At 23.5% G+C, this 25,420-nt stretch overlaps 1 protein-coding gene across 2 annotated transcripts in view; it reads right to left on the reverse strand.

The window, feature by feature from the left end:
• The window catches only part of LOC129619137 (solute carrier family 41 member 1), an 85,303-nt gene that overhangs the window by 58,603 nt on the left and 1,280 nt on the right, over positions 1-25,420 (reverse strand). The window contains exon 1 of one of the 2 annotated variants that reach the window (XM_055534231.1): positions 6,850-6,966. The exons of the other annotated variant lie outside the window; for it this stretch is intronic. Coding sequence (XP_055390206.1) covers positions 6,850-6,871 — 22 coding nt within the window. The 5' untranslated portion in view covers positions 6,872-6,966. Of the gene's footprint in view, positions 1-6,849; positions 6,967-25,420 lie in introns of those variants that run through there. 2 annotated transcript variants of the gene reach the window in all.

Below are 25,420 nucleotides of genomic sequence, written 5' to 3' on the forward strand. Positions count from 1 at the left end.
CCAAATTGAAAACTGATTGAATAAAACTACTTCATTGAATGAACTGTTAGTATTTGTCGAGTGTCAATTTATATTTAATTTATTAAAAAAAATTTTATGTACCTATGTAATTATGTAAATAAAATGGGAAATTCGATGACGTCTGAAATGGATTTGCTTCATTGGATATTTGAAATTTATTTTCTATGAATCTATCTACACAGTCTATATATACCATACGATCTCCCAGATTAAATCTGTTTTTATTTTTACAAAATACTTCATACACAAGTACAATTTACAATCATTCAGTATTGCTGAATGTGCATAGGAAAGCAAATACGTCAAACAAGAAAATTTAATCAATAAAGGAAAAGGAAATGCAAGGTAAAAATTGAAAAAAAAAAATCAAGACATGTGCGTAAATACTTAACGGTTTAAACAAATAATATTATCGTCGATAAAATGATACTATAATTCAATTTTGAAAACAGTTGATATGAAAATATTAAAGCACATACATACAAGCATGCATGAACATTTTAACCCTTTTGCGTTTGGTGAAGTACGAGAGTAATAAAAAAAGTATCATAAAATATACTTTATCATTTATAAGCCAGTTGAAATACAGGTCTAGCTAAATTAAACCATTTTCTTCTTCATTTGCTTAAATACTAAACTTATAATGGAGCTTAGTAAAATTCAAATTTTAAGAATTTTGTAAACAACAATTTGGGAATATAAAAATATTGACTGCAATACTTTTGGAAATGTATTAAAAATTTGAAAACTGTGCAAGGTTTAATCATAATACAATTATGCAGTTTAGTTCAAAAATTAATTTACTTAAACCTTTTTCTCTATGTTAACTTTGCTATTGAAATTTCTTTGTAAACACAACATTGAATTCAGATATTGTACAAATATTTTTATTAAGAATTCAACAATATTATCAGATTTTAATTCGGTGATTCATTTTATTCTCATATAATCTATTATTTTCAATTCTATTGTTATATTAATTAATTAATTCAAATTGTTAATAATTAAATATTAATTTGTTTGAATATATTGCATATAAAATATGTAAGTCAAGTACAATTTTAGTAGAAAACGGTACTTAAATCTGGGAAAGAATGACGCGACTAAAAATAAATTTATTTTTTCTAATCTTGAAGTTAATTAAAATTCTATTTTTATTGATTTTACATTCTTTAATGGTAATTAAGTTAATTTTAATTATTAAAAATATTGAAGTTCATTCACACTCCTAACAAATTAACAATTAAAAAATAATAATAAAAAATTTTCAAATTTACATTTAATTTTTAACAATACATAAAATATTTTCATAATTATTTTATTAATTTATTACAAAATAGTTAATTGTAAAATTTTTTTTAATCTTTGATTATTTTATAACATTGGTGAATGAGTGTAAATAGAGTAATTAGATATTTTAGTTATTATTTTAGTATTGTATGAAGAGGCAAAATAAATAAATTGAAATTGTGTCTGTAAATAAATAACAAATTAGAGTAATGAAAAATTGACATTCCGAAAAAGAATAATAACAACAATATTATATAGCTAGACGTTAATAAATTAAATATTTTTAATTGGGTTTTGATATTTCTGTACTATAAAGTCTACACAGTGTCTGAGATTCGGCAGAGTACTTAAGTAGCATGATGATAGAATGCCGTGAAGCAAACAAAAAACACCTAGTAAGAACTGGCTTTGTGGGCTCTCCTTCTCTGGTAATAAAGTCTTAAAATTGGAATTTTTGAAAACCGTCTAATTTTTACGTTTTTATTGATAATCCAGAGGCAGTTAAAGACAACTTCGTAAAAAATAGTTGTAGAAATGAGGGCATAGTGGTCAACTCGGATTATAATTATTTTGTTGCGACATTATAATTAATTTTTGTTCGACGTTTGGAGCTCGTATACCCTGTATACATACTAATTTGAACTTTTATTTAATTAAAAATTTATGCACATGTTACTTATAATAAAATTGATTGATTTTTTTTAAATTTTCCTCAATGATTTCTAATCTTTTCAATATTATTATGGTGATTAGTTTTAGGAATTAATAAATTTATGATAAAAGTTTAATATTTTATGGATCTTTTATGATTATTTGATTTTTAATCGCATTATAATCAAGTGCGCATTACTTTTAGTATACAAAAGTAGAACTCAAACAATTACTTATGAAACAAAAGTTAATTTTTATGTTTGAACTTTAATTTAATGTTGAGAGTAATTAAAATTTTCATTTACAATAAAATTAGTTTGAAAAGCGAAAGTTGAATTAATTAATTTGTTTCCCAGTCATTGTATGAATGAATTGATGAAACAAAATGGTATTGTAAACTTCAATAGAAAAACTTCATTTTAAAAAATTTAGTGTTGTCTTTGATATTAAAATTTCCCTTTATTTTTTGAAATTCGCAGTAAAATATTGTCATAGCATAAAATACAACCGAATAATGCTAAAATAAAATAATAATGCTAACAAAATATTTTTTTGGGCTGCCACAGTATGTTTGACATAAAAATGGTATTAAAATATGCATTAATTATGATAATAATTCTTTAGCTCCTAAAATTTTTTTAATGTAATGAGTTTGTAGTTTGGAAAATTCCAAAATGTATAAAATAGTGTGACAATTTGAAAAGTGTAATTGGACCATGCTGGATTTAAGTGCCAGTCGAATAGGTTCGGAAACAGATTCGGGTTTGATTCCTTAAATCCTTAATTCGATTGACTAATTATATATGTATTACAAATACGGTTATATAAGGCATTACGGTTTCGAAAATGACATAAAATTTATGGGCAATGTTAGGACGATGAGTAATTATGCAATATTCTTAAAATTTCAAGAAATTTGACTAAAAATACCAACATTGCTATATACCAATAAATTTGGAATTAAGTGGTTATGTTTTGTTAGATATCTTAAAATTTATATGATTTTTTAAAAATATTTTTTATCAAATTAAAACAGTAAATACATTTTTGTATTTGAATATTGCATCTAAAAATTTTGTATACTTTTTCATATGTCTTTAATTATCATATTGGTTACCTAACGATAGTTCTAGGTACATGTATATAATATAATCAAATATTGATTATGGTATTTACACCGCATTATTGTGATTTTAAAACCAGGGATTTTAATATAAGACAATAAGACAATTGTCATCTCACTTTATTAAATAAAATAATTATTCATTAAAGGGAATGACAAAGTTTTTCCAAATCGAATCATTGCTTTAATATTTGTCATGCATAATTGCCATAATAACTTAATTTTTAAATATAATATTAAATTGTGGAAAATCGTGATATAAGTATTCAGAAACATTACATTGTATGTGCATATTTCCATCTTAACTTTAACTGTGATTGAAGTGATTTGAATAAATTTTTCAAGCTTTTCTGATAATCCCATTAAAAAATTCCAACATTCATCATAAAACAATTATATAATTAATTTTTGTATGCATTCAATTTATGCTATTTTAGCATATGTAAATAAAAATTTTAAATATAAATTAATTGAATATTTAGAAAGTTCTGACAGAATTAAATTTTCAAATGCGCCCTCTATAAATAATTTCAGTTATAATTAAATAAAAATATTTTTCTATAAAAAATCATCATTGACATTTACTCAACACCATACAAAAGATTAAAAAATTAATACTGTCTGAGAGTCTGAGTATCTGAGAGGTGGAAATAAATTGAATTAGTTTACACAAATTTTAAAGTTGCCATAAATGAGTTTTTAATGTCATTAAAAATATGACATTATATGGGTAAGTAAATTTCAATGCCTATTTATACAATTTTTATGCAACATACAGTTGCAGTTTCTCAAGTTTATAATGACATATATTACAGAGTAATAGGCGTTGATAGGAGCAAAAGCTTACACTACAATGAAAGTGAAAAATAAATTGTGGAACATAATGCAAGTATGTATGTTTATCAATCTTTTTAGCTTTTTAGATATGTTTATTAGCATTTTACCAATTTGTTTAAACATATTAGTATCTGTATAAGAAATTTACTGAAATTTAAAAAAAAAATATTTTTATTTTGTAACAGTAGCTAATATTCTGAAATTTCACAGGTAAAACAGGTAAAAGGTAAGATAAATTCATTCAAAATTAAATTTATTACAAGCCGAGATGTAAAGACCTTTCATAAATTGTATACACATTTACTCTCAGTAGAAGACACAAGTATAGGATTAATAAACGAAACATTGTACCAAATGTTCACTCAGTTGGTATGGTTGGTGAATGACTTGCTTGAGTAAGTTAAATTTTACTGTATTATTTAGCACTGAACAGGATAATAGCAAATAAAAGTTAGTTATCTCTTATTTTATTCAAAAGCTACCCTCTGATCTCTGATATTTATGTACATATGCCACAGGTTTACATAAGAATGTATGCATGTGTACAAATGTTTTTTAAAAATTGCTTTTTTAAACTTTATTTTAACAAAAATTATTATTCTACACACATATTTTTTACGAGGCTTTAATAAAAAGAACTCAGCTTATTTTGGGGATTTTTTTTTTTGTATAAAATAAAAATTTCCAAATGTTTTAGCTACTGTACACATTTTATGACAATAGCAATGACAATGGATGTTGTTGAATATTATGTTAAGACAAAGTGGATTTAAACGAAAACAAGGGGAATTAAAAATTTTCAAATTTTGTCTAAAGAATTTGAATTCAATGAATGTTTAAATAAATGAAACCAAAAGAATTCTGCTTTTAAGGGGGGAAAAACAGAAATCTCATTTAAATTTCAATATTTCCCAAAACTAAACAATCAATCTTTACTTAAGCAAGCGTATGTGCTCGTGCAATTTTTGATGTTTTTTCTTTCTTCATTTATTTTTATTGTAACTATTTCCGTAAAGTAAATACAATTTCACTTGAAAATTATCTGTAATAAATCAATAAGAAAACTCATACTTTCATAATGATTAATTCATTTTTCGAAATTTCTTATTAAACTGTTCTTAAAATACATACAAAACGAGACGAGATCACTTATGAAAAGGGAAAAAACTTTTATACTAAAAAATGTTTTATATAAGAAAAATAATTCAAACTATTTGAATGTGAATGACAGTTATACTTATAAGAACGTTAGTTTGGTATTCCCAGGTAATCAGAAAAAGCAATTTTATATATAGGCACACTAGCACAATCACGTATAACAGAAAAAACGAGAAGCAATAAAAAATTCAATTCACGTTCAAAATTTAGCTTTTCTTCTTTTTTGTTCACGAATAATAATTAACTGCTAATATGGGGAATCCGATACTATGAACATTGTGTATACATCAATTAAAGTTTCAATTGCATATTTAATTGAAATTTCTAAGAAATTATAAAATTTATTCGAAAAAACCACAAATTATTTTAAAAATTTATCCTGACAGTGTAATAAAACTGCACTATAGAATATCTAAAATTCAAATTAGTCATGACATGCACCCAAAAATTAATGATGACGTCAAAAGAAATTCACTTTTTTTTAATTCATTAGAAAAATAATGTGAAGGTCAGAATAGTTTTTTGCTTTTATAGTTAATAGCTAATTAATAGCTATCTCAAAATATTTTTGAAAGCACTATTTTTTTACGATAATTTGTCAAAAGATATGTATTTATAAATTCAACAATTTTATTCCTTCTTATGTTGATTTTAGAAGCTAAATCAATTTATTACCATTCCACTTTAAAAGTTTGGTTCCAAAACACGGAACCAACAATAGATGAATTCAATCAATAGGAAAATCGTTTATTTAAGATTGCAATATATCATTTTGCAATATTCTATTAGAATAAGTACCTGATTAGAAGGCAGGAATGTGATAAGAAGTTGCATATTTCTAATAATTCGAAAAATTACTTAATTTTTTTTTTAATGTTACTCTATTTGATAACTGTTAGATCTCTCTATTCTGATGTCTGTGTACACAAAACTTTTGGCCCCGTAAATATAAAAATCTAAAATTTTACACACCAATAGATCTTGATGAATCTGTTGACTGCAATGTTTAGTTTTGTAGCTAATTCTTTTGATTAAAATATCTACATATATACTGCAGCTCCTTTATTATAACAATATTCAATATTTATTCAATATTATTAACAATAACAATATTTTTTCTTCATCGAAGGCTTTGTCTTCCAAATTATGATTCCTTGAAATTTGAAAAATTTCAGTTTTAAAAAAAACTATATGCGAGCTATGGTCACATACAATTTATCCATGTGAGAGACAAAGATTTTCCAAATCTAGCCCAACAACTTGTAATGATTTTTAGTTCACAAAAAATTTCAATTTTTTTTTAATTCCTTTTTAGGAACATGGACCTTATTTAACAGATTTTCAAAATCTCCAAGAACCAAACTAATATAGTAAGTAAATGTAAATATAGGTAAAAAATAAATATAAAAAATAAAATTCTTATTTTAAATTTAAACTAAATAAAGCAAAATATAAAGTGATTGAAATGAGCACATCGAAGCATTAATGCTTTATTAATAAAGTTTATCAACAGTAAGACTGAATGATTATTTTGTGGTTCGAAAACGAACCCCTTTCTTGTTAATTTTAAACTTCTTAAAACTATTAAAAATAAAAAGCTACAAAAGCAAAGCAAATAGCAAATTAAAAATTTATATTATTTTATATAAGAAATTTAAATAAATTGATAAACATGCAAAAAATACTTAACTGCTGTACAACTAAAAAAGTAACTTAAAAGCAAAATTAAAACTAAAATAATTAAGAAAAATGAACAAAAAATTCCTTACACGATGCTTGTCTGCGACGCATTCTGCCAATTTATCCAATGATCGTTTCAATTAAAATATTTTTATTTTAAAATTTTGAAAGCTAAATTTAAATCAATAAACAAGAAATTCCTGTAAAGTCAAATATTATCTAAAAATTTTAGAAACTGTTGGGCACGAAAATAAATATTTTCATATAAAATTTTTTTCTTAATTGCTAGATTTTATTTACGCTAGTTTTGTTTTTATTTTGATGAGTTTTCGTCAGCTTTGTTTTACTTTTACTTATTCTGATTTTTTAATTTTAATAAGAATTTGATTTTTTCATATTAAACTACAATTACATTAGCAAAGGCTAAAATCAATGCAATTTACAATAAACTTTTTAAAAATTTACTTTTTTAATAGCATTTTTGTCAATAGCATCTTTTTCTCTGTTAATTTAATAAAACAAAGTCCAGTTCAGCAATTTTTATTATAAAATTGGAATAGTATAAATTTCTGCCATAACTAATAAGCTATAAGAAAGCCCCACATAACTTTATTCAGTCAGGAGTAAATTAAAAAATTTGAAAAATTCGAGAATCCTGGGGGTACTTCGACCAACAGTGCAGCACAATTCGCGTAATATAAAACTCTTTAAAAATAGCAACAATTAATCAAAGCTTTTCTTTAAAATTTTTAACCTATAATTCAAAGATCATATTTTTAACATTTTATTAAAATTCAATGTGAATTCAAGATATTGCAGAAATATGTTGCAGAGGAAAACTAAAATGTAAAACTTATTCTCCTTAACTTAAACTAAACGTCGTAAATAATACACAAAAACTGTAAAACAAAATTTAATTGATACAGAATATTTTATCGACGCCTTAAAGCTTAAACAAAATATAAGTTCACAATTGCATAGCGTCTTTGTAAAAGGTTATTGTACATATAGGTTTAATTGCAAGAATTTTCTTTTCTAAAATTAAAAAAAAAATCAAGATTTATTTGTCTCTAATTCCTTACTATATATAGGTTTTTATAACACTAACCTAGAAAAATGTTCATCTAGAGACACATATTATATGTATGTATGCATTCGTATGTACATATGTAGTGCATAGCTATGCATGTCAATAATATGAGCCCTAATGTCGTCACAACTGCATTAAAAAAATTTATAAATTAGAATATATAATACATATTCATATACGTACAAACTATTATTCACATAAATGAATAAAAAGAAATTCTTTTTAAAAACATTTTCATGTAAAGCTGTGCGCATTAACACAATGTTCTCAAAATGAGCTCTAAAGCAAGCAAAAAAATAGCAAGCAAACAACAAAAGAAATGGTGAAGAATTTTTCTGGTAATCTTTTTATTCTTATTTTAAATAACGCAGTCTGCAGAATAAAATCGCAATAAGTTCAAGTATTTCATTTTTCTTGAATTGCTTCTGTTCATCCATTTAAATAGGTAGATAATATGAAGTTTTAGATCTTTACTTTGATTGTCTACCTTCTCTGCCAATGAAAGAATATGAAAGTGTGAGCAGAAATTGGCTTTATGAAGTTTTGAAAACCTCTGACAAAAACTACATTCATATTTATTGCTGAAGGAATAGATTGATCAAGCGAAAAATCGAAACAGATCTAGTTCTAGTTCAATATTATAATTATAATTATTTCTATGGAATTGGTATTTTATGCTACTACAAATGTTCCCTTTCAATGATGCACTAAAGTAAATCAAAAATATTTGAAATTTCAAATGGATTTTCTTAAAAATTCATTTAATTTAGTTATCATATTTTAAATTTAAGAATCACTATATTGTTGTTTGCGCTAACCCTGTCAATAAAAAAATTATACTTTTGCGTATAATGCTAATGCATCATTTCATTAGTACACAATCAAGTATACAACTATTTATATAATGTATGTTTGTATATACTTAAACAAAATGCATATAAATTCACAAAGAACATACATACATACATATAATATTTTAGTTTAGATAACAGAGACTGCTTTGAAATGTGAACATAAAAATAAAATCACTGCACTGTGAAATTAAATTGTAATAAAAAAAATTCATTTCTAGCACCTCAGCATGAAATCAGTGGTGGTAAAATTTTTTTTCCTCCAACTGAAATATAATTTTTATGACGTTTTCGACTAAATTCTTTTAAAAATGCGCTTATTTATTTGATTTCGTTTAATCCGTTCGTCTTTGTTTTTTTATTTGAAGCAGTCTTACCCGTTTTAAAATGAAAGTTTTCATTAATTATGCAAACCTTACCAGAAATATATTTTCCTGAAAACAGTTTTTACCTATCACCCGCTACAGCTTCCTCTTTTGAGTTGTTGTTTCTCAAAATGCGATTTCATATAAAAATATATAATTTCATAGACATATTAACTGACTAGCCTAATTAACCGTGTAATTCCAATAAATTTAGTCCTAAACGTATGCAATATTTTTGACATAAAAGTATTACTTTTCTAAAGAAAATGTGCTATTTGGTAAACCATTGGTTTAATCGGATTTTTTTTATTAGTGGTTTTACAAATCGTTTTATGTAAAATTAAATTGAGCTAGCTTTCAAATTCAAATTTTTGTTGAAAAACGGGATATTAAAAGATATAAATTGTGAATATCAATTCTATTAACTTACTATTCCATCTTGCATATTATCAAGCCAACAACTTTGAAAATTTTGTATATTAAGCTCGTTATTATTTATAAAAACTTCAATCTTTTTTTCTCAACAAAAAAAATTTTAATGTTCCCTCTATTTTATCAGAAACTCGAAGTAATAACACACGATTTAAAAAAAATTTTTTTGACTCTTAATTATAATTCTCCAACACTGTATAATTTTTTATGACATGACAATGTCAAGGTTATGTGAATAAAAGTGTGTACATATTTATGTATATGCAAAGAAATCAAGTCTATTTTTAGTTGCACAAAATTTCATGCAAAAATAAAAGCATTTAAAAAAGAAATATAGGAAAAAAAATAAACTAGAAAAAAAAGCTTTCTCTTGTGTCACCAGAATGGGGTTGAAATCAAAAAAATTAAAGAAACTCTCAGGAAAAAAACATTAAAGAAAATTCTATAACCTACTAAAATATCAAGATTTTTTGAATATTGTAAGAGATTTTGTTCGTAAGAAAAACTAATAGATTACGATATATTCATTTTACTATATTAAAGGCTATTTTACTATATTAATTTATGTGCAAAATAGCACAAACCTTTCTTAAAATTAGTGGTAATTGTATGGACAGTGATCACTGAATTGAAAATACAAGAAAAATCTTTTCAAATACAAGAAAATCTTTTGGTGACTATTGTTGCATACAACTATTCTGTTAGTTACAAACATTTTTAGCTATTTTGTTATTTCGGCACAATTTTTACCTAAATAAAAAATATACAGCCTTATTTTTATTAAAATAAATACAAAGTAAAAGTACTCATTTAATTGAAATGATAATTTTTGTCTCAACCCAATCGAAATTTGAAAAAAATTATAGAAAATTTTAGTGAAGTACATTCCAACTTTATCAAACTTTTGCTGCATTGCGCATCACTTAACATACATAGGCAAGATTTCCTTTAGATATTTATATTGAAATTGAATTATATCGATAATTACAAATTAATAACATGAAAAATCTGTAATACAATTTCTTTTATTTTAGATTTATCGTATACTTAATTAATTCAATCTCATGAAGTGTTATAAAATTATTTATAACACTTCAGAAATTTAAAAAATTTCTTGATGTTGAAAATGTGCGTTTTCAGCTGTATATAGAATTGTCATGTGCATTAAATTTTATTAGATATTAGGAAGGCTTCGTAATCACTTCTAAATACATTAAAATTTAATGTATATGTGTAAAATTAAAAATACATAACAATTGAATTAGATATTAATATAAGATTTTATTACATAAAAAAATGTGTTTTATTATGTAGGTAAATACGTTTTAGAAAATTTTATATTATTATCTATTTTATATTTAAGAATTGTTGAAATGAGAATTTTAAAACTTATATTGAAAATACCTAAAATCACTTTATAGTCACCGTCACAGTTAAGGGCAATATAATAAATTTTCTGCATTTCTTAGTAAAAAATTATTGGTACCTAATGTACACAATTTTATTAGCATTTACAGTATTTACAGAATATATGAGTACTTAGAAAGTATTACCAGAATTCAAACACTTCAAAAAAGAAGAAAAATCATGAAACTTCAACGCATTCAAATGTCTTGATGTGACTAAATTATTTAATATCCAATATGACAAGAATTCAATTTAAAAATCATTTAATTTTATTTATTATTTTACATAATTAATATTAATATACTCAAATATGATAATGAACTTTCATATTTTGTTACTATACACTTTAAATTATGAAATTAAATTATTTTAAATATCAAATTGTGTTAACAGAGAAATCAAATGCCTATATATAATATCGGATTAATTCATTTCCTTGATCAATGCGATTATAAATGGAATAATTTTTCTTATCATTAAAAAAAATTATCTAATTAAAACTAGAATAACTAAAATAAATATATAATTATATATCTATATGTATGTATGTAGATAAAATTATGATTACTAATAAAATATTAAACATGTATGTATGTATGTATGCATGTATATAACTTGAATTATTATTATGTATACATTAACTGTAATAAATTAGATATAAACAAAGAGCATAAATTAGTTAAATAAAAATCATATATACAATATAATGATAACAAGAAACTTGTTTTTTTTTTTGTTTTTTTTTTTTTTTAAATCGAAATTCTTATCAAACGCAGTCTTAAAATCGTAAAACAAAACTGACTTATTAATTGCATTACAGTTTATAACAATTAAGCAATATACTATATGAATTTTATTGAGTATAGCAACAAATTTTTATTTATGCACAATTTATTTAAAAAAAAAAATTAAAAATAATAGCAGTTTTTATATATATGTACACGTGTATATAAGGTGCGTCGATATATTAAATAAATAAAAATATGAATATTATTAAAAAAAGACACTTTTAATATTTTAAGAATTTTGCATAAAAAAATTTTCAAAACGGTAACACTTTTTCAATTAGAAATTACAATATGTTTATAATGTTATTAGAATATAAAAAAATTTCTAATTTAATCTCAAATCACTTAATTTCAAATTTCTTGTATTATAATTTAATTTAAATATTTAATTTGTAATCGGATTTATAAAAATATATTATAATTTAAAATGCATTTCTAATGAGCATTCACGTTAAATAAAATAAAAAATTTTGCAAATTATAAACACAAACTACAATTCAAATTTATTAAAATTAATTTTAATAATATCACAATTCTAAATTAAAATATTGCTAAAATCACTTATTTTACCAAAATAATTAATGCAACAATTAAGGTATGTGATCTACAAATTTTTTATATAAATAAAATTACGTGTATAGGTGCTTCATGTGAAGCACGCCAAAAATTTCTAAACGATTATGAAATTTTTCTTTTTAATTAAATTACAAGTGAATAAAACTAATAAAAACAAAGAATGCAAAAATGAAATTTAAAAAATACGAAAAAATTATGAAAAAAAAAATTTAATTTAAAGTACAATATTTTGTTTACTTTATAAATAAAAATTGAAATGTTTGTGGTTTGCGTAGAAACCGAATACAATCGCAAGAAACCGCACCAAACGAAACGATAAAATACAAATTTTTTATTTATTTTTATTATTGTTTTTTTTTCTTTTTTTTTTCTGATTAAAATAAAATAGGTTTTTAGTGTAATAACTATAACAGTAACCGCACTGTCGCCGATGCAATTTCGATTTTTTTGTTTTTACTCTACTGACACAAAGAAAGCCTTTATTATATTTTTACTATCATCCGTAAAATCACTGATCATAAAAGTACACACAACACAATATGTTTAAAAATATCTTAGAATGTTCACAATGACAATATGCTCTTTATTCAATTGTACATAAAATATGTTAAGAAAAAATCAGGGTACAAAAGCTTCTTCAAATTTTTCTTTTATTTTACTTTTATTTTCATTAAAATTAATTTGAAATTTATACGTAAGTCTATAATAATTTATATATATAATTAAATAATTGATAAAAGAAAGAAAAAAATCTTAATATTTTTATTTCACAGTTCTTTAAGAAAAAGTTAATGATTACGTGTTTATATTTTGTTGATGACTACAACAATTTGAGAGAGCAATGAAGAGAAGTAATACTATAAAGAAAAAGAGAGAATTTGTACTAAACCAGCGATTAAAAAATATGTTGCAGTACAATTGTATTATATGGTACAATTTTCTTTTTCCTCTGATCCATTTCTTCGCCAAAACGAATCCTAAAACGATATGACACTATTCAATGGTTTTAGCTTTTACAGCACAGAATCTTTAATTTTAAAGTTGATTTTATTTTTAAAGCAATAAAGGTTATATTTAAACCAAGTGAAACGTATTAAGAATAATATGATTGTACGTTTCTATTAAACTAAAAACTTCACATGTGAAATGTACTGTTAATACCTGTACTTGTGTAAAAGTATAGGAATGTAATTTTTAAACACTGTTAAAATAATTTGTTTTAGCTTTTATAATTAATTTTGAAATTTGAGTGATTAAACACTTATTTCCTCCATTGCTCCTATTCATTAAACTAATATAGTATTAATGCGGTACACAAAAATTTATTGTATTTCCATTACTGATGTTCCGACGCTAATTCGAATAAAAAAACAAAAACATACCAAAAAATTTTGTACATATGCCATAGGAATACAAATACCGTAGGTTTTTGTACATATACCAACATACAATTCTATGCATAATATTGTGTTAAGACGAAAATCAAAATAGTGTTCGCGAGAATTTCAATTTTTTTTTTTTTGTAAAGATAAGTTCTGTATTTATTCTTAAAGATAAGCAAAATTTTGATAATATTAAAATTTATCAATATGTTAGAAGGATTTATTTTGATTTAATTAAATTTTTTTAATTTTTTTAATAAACCCTTCAGAAATATAGAAAATTTCTATTTTTTTTTATTTTGTGCACATTTTAATATGGAACAGGGAGGGGGTGTTTTGTGTATTTACATATGTAAAAATAGTAACAAAATTAACAGACAAAACGCAACCCATTCAGCACATTTAACTAGATTCGAGATTGATTAATATTATATCTAAATATTGCTAAGATAAAAATTATCGTATGAATAATTTGAGAGGTAAGTATATATTTCAAATTGGTGGATTAGAATTGTTGATTGCTAAACAAAAATCAATTATTTTTTATAAAATCAAATTTTTTTTTATAAGAGTTCAATAACATAACAGTTCTTAAGTAGCTCGCAGATTAAAATGTAATAAGGGCAGTGTTCGCGTTTGCCTACAAATATTTATTGAATTTTTCATTAAAAAATGTATCAAAACTCATAGCATATAATAATATGAGTATTTAAAAAGTTTCAATGCAGATTAAGTTTCTATTCTTAAAAACTAATTTCATTCATATATAATTTACCACAATTTTCAGTACTTTTTATAAAAGTACGTTAATTATTATTTGCATTACTTTTTTTATACATTTAATATTATTTTCAGTGCCTATATTCATTAATAATTATTATTTTTTTTCACTAATGTTTCATTCAAATTATTTTTTTAAAAATTAAATCACATTTCAATTGGCTACTAATTTAAATTGCAAGAATTAAAATTTTATAAAAAGAAGTTACAAAATAATCAAATCAAATAATAAGCAATGCTCTTTTGGATATACTGTAATTTTTAAAATTTTTTAATAAAACTTTTGATACTTTCTGCATTGAAAGTTTTGATTTACAAATTTTTAAAAATTGTGTTAGGTATCCTTTACAAGTTAAGGCAAAATGTATTCATTTCGATACAAATACAAAATTAGCTCTTATGGCATCACTACGTGCTTGCTTAAAAGAACCAATGTAAGAAATTAAGAAATCGAAATATGTACACAGCTGTTCATGCCATTGAATCGTTAACATATGCATCTAAACTAACATTAATATACAGATTATATGTATGGTTCAGAAATTTTAAAATAAAATTAAAGTAACTTTAATCGAAAGACTATTTTTCGTATATTTAATATTAATTTTCATTGTATTAAAACTTTGTTACCATTTTCTTTAAAATAATCCAGAAATAATTTATATAAACTATTTATATAACAGAAAATAGTTTTACTCAAAAACAGAAAACATTTAATTTTTTCAGCAGAGAAGGACATAAATGATTTAAAATAGAGTTAATTATTATGTGATTGGAACTGTGACACTGATTGGAATGGTCGGGATTGTCTAAATTTTCGTTAGTTTTTTAACATTAAACATTTTATAATAAAATTTGTTTAATAAATTAATTAAATAACAAAAAATATTTATAGCTAATGCCCATCAAATATTAATTACAATGGTAGTATTGACACAATTACCGTTTCATTAACGTAACGATAATTTTATTTTAATACTATTGCTATTTATGCTAGACTAATGTAGTTCAATTAGTGTAAACATTAATCATTTATAATTTGTATTTGCTTTACAATATTTTAATTAGTTTTCAATTTCACCTAGAAATTTTTTTTTATATTATCGAGCTTAAATGAATAATCGATATTAATTATCATTAATAAATCATATTTCATCGATATTAATTCTGTACTTTTATATTTAAAATTATTTGTGTCATAGTATAATTCAAATTTCAATATACAATAACAGTTTTGAACACATTAGAACTTTAATAGCAGGTGGAGAATCCAATATTTATACAACAATACGAGGAAAAGGAAAAATTATTATAGCTCTTTCAACAGTCCCTTTATTGAAAGTGGAAGAAAATTTAATGAAAAAATCTCTTTTATGTCTGAAAAAAAGTAAAGCTTGAAATTAGATGTGGATTCATATATAACGTACACGATTTATGATTACAACTGCTGTCAAATTATCTGCATTGACGGTAAATATTGTTCAATATACTTGTTTTTAAGCATATTTCGAGCAAAACTTTAAAAATGGGTTTGTTATTTTAACACTGTCAATTTGTTCACCTATGTTATTTATAAAGCTTCCATACATTCTGAAAGTTGGAAAGCCGGAACTTTCTAAACAAGTGAATTTTTAGTTCAAACGTATTTTATTAGTCGAAAATTTTTGCCGACCTGACGTTTATAGTCCTTCCATACATCGCATCACAAATGCAACTATTATTTTTTGCGAATTTTTTTAAGCAATTGTCCCTTAGAGACTAACATTTTAAACGTTAAAAAAAATAGTAATAAATTATGTCGGAGAAAAACAAAATTCCATCTCCTGCCTTTTCAAAATAAACAAATATTTAATTTATGGTTTCTCTTTTTTCCAAAATTGCAAGATTTTCCAAATTCTTATAAAAACAAAGTACTAACGATAAAAACCTTATCCTCTAACAATATAATTTTTTCTTTTAACCCATTTAACTTAGTAAGGGCTACCATCTATTATGGCAAGGATTTTTTTTTAATTTTTCTTACCACCCTAAAAGTAATTTTAGATTTATTATATAAAGAGGAAAATCCAAGTAGAAGACGGCTTTCTAAAAGTGTTTTAGATTTTTCAACGCATTGCAGCCCATTGGGTTGATCCAAACATAATTTAGGTACTTTTTTTATCAGGACATTTATATCTTCAAGGAATCAAATGCATACGTATCTATATGGGCAAAAATAAAATATATTTTACAACAAGAATATGAGCGTATACTATAAATTTGTTATGCCACTATACGTAATATATATACATAAGTTCTTTAAATCAATTTTAATTACTCTTAATATAATTTCGTTTAAAAAAAAAATAACTTTTAAAATTTAAATTTATAAAATCTTAATCGAAATCACTATTTATTAAATATACTTAGACTAACTATGAACAGTTTATAGATTTAGTGAGGCTACATTCAATACTATTTAGAAAAATGTACTTACATTACTCAAAATATTTTGTTTATCCAAAATATTTATTTTACATTTAATCTAATATTTGAACACATTCATATATATGTATGTGCTTGTAAGTATGTAATATTAATTAATAAAAATCCAAAGCAATCACAATAACAAAACTTAAAAATTCAATCAATAATGAAAATTCTTCAAATCGTAAACAGAAATTTAAAGAAACTGAAAATAAAAGAAGGTAAGAAATAAAAAATTCAAGGTGAAATTGCGTCAAACTTAAAAATAAAAGAAAAAAAATATAACAAAGCAAATGCAATCCGCGGAATTAAAACTATAAAAATGGAAAATTAAATTTTATTTACAAAAAGCATTTACAAATTAACCACAATTTCCACAGAAAGCGCTAAAATTAATTGCATTTCAACTTGAACATTTCAATGTTTTCTATAAAATATAAAAGTATAAAGATTTCAGATTTTTGCTTGATTATTTTTCTGTAGTTTCCCGAAATATTAATTGTGTTGTCATGTAAAATGCACGTCATTAAAATCAAAATGTATTTCCGATTTTTGTCTTTACATACTAACGTAGAAATTTAAAATAGAATAAATTGATTTTCATATTGATTGATTTGAAAAAGACTTTGGTTTCTTGCTCTTGTATTACAAAATAGAAAGTAAGACCAAAGAACAATGATTGGAACTTATATTTAAAATAACAAATTTCAAATTTGTAGAACAATTTTTAATTTTAAACTTAATTTTTTGTAGGTTAAAATGTAAATGATTCACTGCATTATTGCAAGAATTTCATAAAGATTATATGCGACACACAGATTATTACAGAGGCTGTAATCCAGGTCAGACTGTAAAATATATTTAACTTTTAAATTCTAAGATTTAAAATAATATTTAAATGATCGTATATACCATGTGCGAACCCTCAAAGAATTTGTATTAAAAATTTAAAAAATTTTTCTCTTTTACAATGGTAAACCGGGAACTTCATTTCTAGACCTAATAATATTCTGTAATTTTCAGGCTTAAATAAATTTTACTACTATGCACAAATTTTTCCAAAAAAATATAATTTTTAAAAAACAATTATAAATTTTAAATCGAAAATGCCGATTTTTTGTTTATACTACAAAACACAATGATGAAACCTCAACATATGACCAACATAATTGCTAATTGCATATTATTAATAATATTTGCCATTGCTTTTTATTCCGTAACATTACAAATAATTAAATAATTTTTTTCCTTAAAGGTTTTTCAATTGTTTTGACCGCTTAGTGAGGGTTACCTTAAATGTATAAAACATAAACTTTCATGCAGCAAGAGCATGTGAATTAAAGCGTGGTCGACTGTGCAATATGAACGCTCTTATTGTTGTAATTTTGTTTTGTAAAAAATTCACATTTTTTTTTATAATAATTATTCGCTTTTCGCAACATACTGCACAACAAATTACTTTGCTTAAGAGTAAATACAAAATTATTAATATTTTTAATAATTGAAGCTAAAAAACAAATTTTTTAATAAGTTTATTATTGAACTATTTTAAGAGTTACTGTAGTTTCAGACTCATATTTTTGGGGTATAGTACCTATAATTGTCCAGGTCAGGCAATTTTTAAAAGATGGTTTTTTCTTAAATCTAATCAATTAAATTTTTTTAACAAACAGGAATTCAAAGAAAAACTAAAATGTGATGCAAAAAAACTTTGAATTTCTAAAATTAAAAACCATAAATTGAGATTTAGTTCAACTGAATTAAGAAGAAGAAAATTTATTTCTATTCACAAAATTGTTAAAATGATTTTTACATTAATAAAACAGAACAAGTCAACAGGTTTCAATAAAACTGATATAGGTAGTATATTGAACCAGAATTCTTAACAGAAAGTAAAACACAAATTTTAGAAACAAAATATGAATATTTTTCATTCACAATATTAATTTCTACTCAACAAATTGCTAATAACATTTCTAGCATTTTTTTAATATTTTATAATGAAAAATAATCAGCAAGTTCACATAATAATTGTCACAACAGCTACCTACTGCTTTCTAACTTAAATATTAAATATTATAGTTTTATTAAAATATAAAATTATTTAAATTTTACCTTTCACCTTTTCAATATTTTTGTTTTTATGTTTCAATCTAAGCTAAACACGACATTTTATTAAAATACAAAAAACAAATATCACGACACGCTTGTTAATTTTTATGATAATTGTGAATTAAAAGTTTTTAACAATATTTTAAATAAAAAAAAATCACAGATTGTACACAGAGTGAATGAGTGTCTTTTTACAAATTGAATTTCAAATATTCAAACATATTTTTTATATTATACAAGTTTTATTAGTTGATAATTCATTTTTTTTTTAAATATTTGTAATTTAAAATTTTAAATTGTAATTTAAATCACGTAACAAACAAAAACTTTATAAAATTTTTAAATAAGCCGCGTCATTTGTATCAAATTTAATTTAGTAACAATAATATTGAATGTTAAATTAATACTGACATGAAAGCCTTAAGGTTAGAATCAAAAAAGCCTAAAAGAAACCTTTGTTGATTTTGTTGTTTTGTTGAAGGTCATTTGAGTGTCTTATATAACAAATTTTTACCTTCTTTATTTCACTTATTTCATTTATAAAATAAAAATAAAAAAAGAAAAAAAAGTTCTTTAATATTAAAAAGAAAAACGTGCAAAGAAGAGAATGAAAATTTTGGAACATGAATTTTCATTTTTGTTTTTTAATTCAAACAATCGCGAAATCGCGAAATCGCAATTCATCCGCAAAAAAATAAAATTGTTGTTTCGCTATGTTTTAATTTCGATCTATTTTTAGAATGTGCCGGAAATTTTGAAATTGTGTCTTATATAATAGACCATTAGAGCAACGAAATACGATTGATGTTAAAAATCGACCAACAAATTAATATAAAATTATGCCGTTATTGTACTTACATATTTAAAGTATAAATAAAGAATAAAATTTTTATTAAAATTAATTACTAACTATTTATAAGAGACCAGCATTGTTTCGGTTTTCATTCCATTTTCGTAAGTCCCGAAAAAGATTTCCGGAATACTCAACTGTCTTGGTTTGATATATTTGAGGCAAACAATGTAATGCAAAACGACATGGTGCTTCGTCCTATTAATTTCGCTCTATATGCTTGTTTATTTCTGTTAACAAAACTTCTACATGGTTCCAAATTAAAAAATAACAATTTGTTCATAAATAGATTTAAGTTAACATATTATTTCGCCAGAATGAAATCCTTTCGTATTTTGCTCTATTCAAATTCCTTGCGGTGATGATTCGGTTTATTGGAAAATTACAGCGCTCAAATCAAAAGCTAATTTTCTAAAAATGTAGAAATGTCACGAATAACTTCTCCTATCATAAAAACTATAAATAAATATCATGCTACCTAATTGAGCCTTTAGATGAACCGCGCTATCTTAAATTGCATTTTTCATTAGTTTTCTAAACCATTTTTCTTCCAAACGGTAACTTCAGTATGTCTCAAGTATGAATTCTTATATGTTAATACCTCACAAGTATTATTTTAGTGGAACACAGTTTCGTTTAACTTTTCCTTCATCCTAAATTATTACCTCATAAAACTTTCAAGATATCAATTTTTCTGGACTTGAGTATACCTATGTATGCGCTTTAACTTAATTGATAATCATTAAAACAGATCAAACTTATGTAAATCTAAAATTATTTTGAAATATTTTTGTAAGATTGCTCCTAAATTTATGCAAAATTATATGACAACCAAAGAATTGTTTGAACAAAACCTTTCCATTAGCCAAAACGCCGGTTCTTCTAAACTTAAATTGTTGAAGGTGAAATATGTATTCTATTTAACAAACAATCGGAGGAAATATCATACATCTTTTAATATAATTAGCTTAGAGTGTATTAGAGCATACACTCTTCGTTTATTAATAACTGATAGACACATAGAAAATGAAAGAAAGTAAACGATTTTGTAAAATATCACATGGAGTGAACAAAATAGTTGAACGGCTAATGAGTTCACAATTTGTTCGAGTTCAACAAAATTGTGCTACAAATTATAATTAAATATATTGTAAAATATCTCAAGATAACCACATTAAATCATACAAAATAAACTTCGTATATGCAATTAATAATCAATATTCTATAATTTTATAGTTTGTAACATGCGTCCTTAAATTTCTGGTACTATATTTTGTTTTATAATCTATATAATTGTTGAATTCATTATGAAAAACAAATCAATTAGTCATCAATAATTCAATTTTCTCTATAACCCTATGGTATGAATTTTCATTATAGAAGATATTCCTGCTATATGTAGAAGATACTCCTTCTTTAATCTCCTTACAACACATTTTAAAACTTAAGCATTTCGCTTATTTAATATCCTTTTTATACAAATACAATTAAATTTTCACATCCTTTTGGTTTTTTTTTTTAAAAGGATATATGTACTCGTAAGTGAAGACGTCATCAATTTGATTAGCAAAACGTGGGTTAAAAAAAAAAAAGAAATACAAAAAAATTCTTTCGTTCTTTGTTATTTTCGTTGTACAAGGACGAAATTCTTCTTTTCTGAACGTATAGAATAATTTTCCGTAAAACTGAAGGAAAGTATTTTATTTGTTTTTGTAAAACAAATATCCGAGCGATAAGTTTTCAGTTTTTTTAAGTTTTTGTGATTTCATACATTGTGTACGTCATATTTTAAAATGAGAACTAGAATTTTTTCATATTTTAAGGTATAGAGAACTTTTTTCTAAAAATTTTGTAAAAATAAGCAACTGTAAGAAACACAAGAACAAGAATGATCTTTGAATAGCTCCTAACTCAACTTAAGCAAAAAAGATTTAAATTGAAACTGGCGGAACTATTTAACATTGAAATTTTAAAATTGAAAATTATAAAAAATCACGCCTGCTAATTAATTAGATTTTTCTTCAGTGCGCGCTGCCACTTTTTTATTAACATAATGTCGTTTGACATATGTTAATAGTTTGAATAGACATAGTACAATGCAAGCCAAAAAATGTAAAATCGAACAGTCAGCTTGTTGTCTTAACACCAATAATTTAATTAAAATTAATGGCAAGTCACTACTATTTCTTTGATACACTAGATGTAAATGAAATAAATGCTGCAATCTTACAATATATAAGACTCCTAAAGTTGTAAACAATAGTTGAACTGTTTACTGTTCGTAACGCTAGGGCATTTCACGTAGGTTTAATTTTTTTAAATGCCGGTACTTTTATACTTAACGAATTTAAATCAAGTTGAGGATTCAACAAATTAACTATTTATATACACAAATATTAATATATCTTCAAAATTCTCAAGTGTATGTATATACATATGTACGTTATTATGCACACATTTGTTAGATGGAAAAAACCAAGGCGTATGAAAGCACATATATAAGTGCAATACAAAATTTTTTTTAATTTTTACCATATTTGGAAAATAGTTATATAGGTCAAGTTAAAATATTTATGTAAGTATGTAAATGTGATTTTGTATAATATTATATTTTTTGAATATATAATTATGTTTTGAATAACCTACACCTACAATCCTCTTATCCATTTCACTTCTCTCTCTCAAATTTCACTTTTTTTGTTTGACTTTTTTTATCCTTTTTTAATTTTCTTTTTCACTCTGTTTTAAGTGCAAAAATGTGAATGTGAAAAAAAATGGAATAGATTAAAAGAATTTTTGAGTTTTTCGCATTTCGAAAAATATACCAGTTTCAAAGTTTTATACAGTATATCAAATTATATATTTTTTTTTAAACTATTAGTTCGTGTGTGCAACAATTTACGTTTTTGTTCCACTTTTCCAATTTATTTTATGTTCTCTGTATGCATTGAACAGTAGGTGTGATGAAAATTTGTTTAACAAGTCTTGTTGTGCCTTATGAACTTTTAAGAAAGTTTCAACATTTAATAAAATGTCAAACACAATTTATTATTATACAAAAACTTTTTTTTTATTAAATAAAACTTGAATATAATAGGAAGAGAACTATTTTTATTAGTTTCTTGTTTCCTGATTTTAAATTCTATGACATAATGCAAATTGACGCAAATATTCTTTCGTAAACTCACCATAGCCATTGAAAATTTCAAATCGGTGCTTAACCAAAAAATGTGATTAACTTATCGATAGCTATGTCTACTTAATGTGTGATGTAAATGAGAAAACTAAGTCATTCCTAAACTTACACACATACAAACGTATTTGAATACATACACAATGACTATTATTTCCCACGTGGTCCTAACCGAAAATATATAACTTTGATCAGGAATTTAAAATCTTAAAAATTATCGAAAAATATTTGCTTTTGCAAATTTATTTCAATTGTTATAAGACCAAATAATTAAATTTATTTGTCTTTTGATGAAAACATTATATTACGTACATTATACAAATTTACAGACCACTTAAAAGAAAAAACCCAATTTGTCTGGTTGGAAATTAAACAAGTATTTTTACAGACACGCCAAATGTAATATAAGGGATCAAAAACAAAGAAAAGTTCTTTTCGTTTTCAATAGCGTTAAATAAAATGTAAAATTCGAATAATTTTATTTGAATTCTATTGAAAATTCTTTTTTATAAAATTACACAATAATCTTTTGTCTCTTATACCTACATAATATGAAAGTTTCTAGATAACCAAGGAATAAAGGAAAAAAAAAATTCACCCTTAGCATAAAAAAATTGAAACATTTTACTTTTTCTCTACGTAACCAATCAAAAACAAAAAGAAAACAAGAAGAAATAATTGCAAAATTTTATTATCCTTTTTGTTTCTATTCTATTTTTTTTTTTTTGTTTTTGCTTTTTTTGTTGCTGTATTTTTTCTATTTACATGTGTATAAGAGAACTACAAAATATAAGCACACTCCTGAATTATAACAATATTGTATATTATGAGTTGTGAAATTATTAAGACCCTCATGTTATATACACACGTACACCAACACATTCATAACTAAATTCAAACATACATACTTATATACATACGTATATAATGTATATGAAATTTTGCATTTAATTTTTGTTTTTTTTTTTTCAAATTTTTCTTGTAGGTACGGGTACATTATTATGTACATCGTTTTCAGTCTCAAGGACGAATTTCAATGAATTTAACCACACACATTTAAATACACAATATATATATATTATAATGTTATATTAAAATATAAGGGATTTATTTTAATCTTTAAAATCACCTTGTATCAAGTTTAAAAAGAAAGAAACGAATGTCCATTTTTAATATATAATTGTGTGAGGCTTAGTATAAAAGTTAAAAATATATTTAATTCAAATATAAAACTATTAAAATGATAAAAATGAAGACAAAGTACCATAAGCCTTGTGATAAAAAAAAATGGAACCTACACTATGAAATTAGCAGACAAGAAAGCATATGATTATAAAAATAATTTTTTTAACCTTTGTATATAGAAAAAAGTTATTAATATAAATCTTCGTCTTTGCATAGCTAGTTCAAGAAAATAATTCTAAATTCTTAAACAAAAAATTTCCAGATTCTATGCATCGTAAAGCAGTCAATAAATTTAATATTATTGGCTACATTGAAAATTACAAAGTACTGATAAAAGTACTGCCAAAATTGCATATTTCATAATAAATTTTAATGTATTAGTTTTTGCTCACAATTTTTCCCCTATTTTCCCACATAAAAGATTTTTTAAATAGTTTTTTCTTATAAATTTCTTGCATAACCTCCAAAATTTTCCAAATTTAAAGAGAATTTAACTAATATTTCATAATATTTCTTAATAATGAAGAATTTTATTATATTTCAATGTTTTATCGATTTTTTTTTAAAGATACATTTATAGTACTAAAATATATTAAGTATGTGTGTACATATGTACAATATTATAATTTTTATATGTATACAGAGATATAAAGATTTTCTGTTGCTGTTCTGACATTTCATAGAAAACTATCTTTTATTAAGGTGCAGTTTACATATTTTAAGTGAAATGAAAATTATATTGTATATGAAAATTCTCGAATATATATATACATACAATATATTATATATAAATTATTTTATATATATATGTATATATAACATAAACTTCTTTATTTAACTAAGAATGATGTTGTAATTCAAGATTTTGATTTTCCTAGATATTAATATATAATGTTGAATTTTCGATTCGAGAATTATCACATAAAATACATACATAATTACATAATCATAATTTTTTTTCATGTCATAATATGGATGACATTCATAGTTTAATATATAAATTGAAAAGAATCTGTCTTTTGTTAAAATCAACTACACCATTATTTAATAATGTATGTATGTGCATTCTTATAATGTATGTACATAATGAACACAAAATACCAACTAGAAAATTGAAATTTAAGCCAAATTTAGACATTTTATAATTAACTCACATAAAAATTTTAAGAACGAATCAGAGAGA

Source organism: Condylostylus longicornis, unplaced genomic scaffold (genome assembly GCF_029603195.1).
Source record: "Condylostylus longicornis isolate FDR11 unplaced genomic scaffold, ASM2960319v2 ptg000010l, whole genome shotgun sequence".
Lineage (NCBI taxonomy): Eukaryota > Metazoa > Arthropoda > Insecta > Diptera > Dolichopodidae > Condylostylus > Condylostylus longicornis.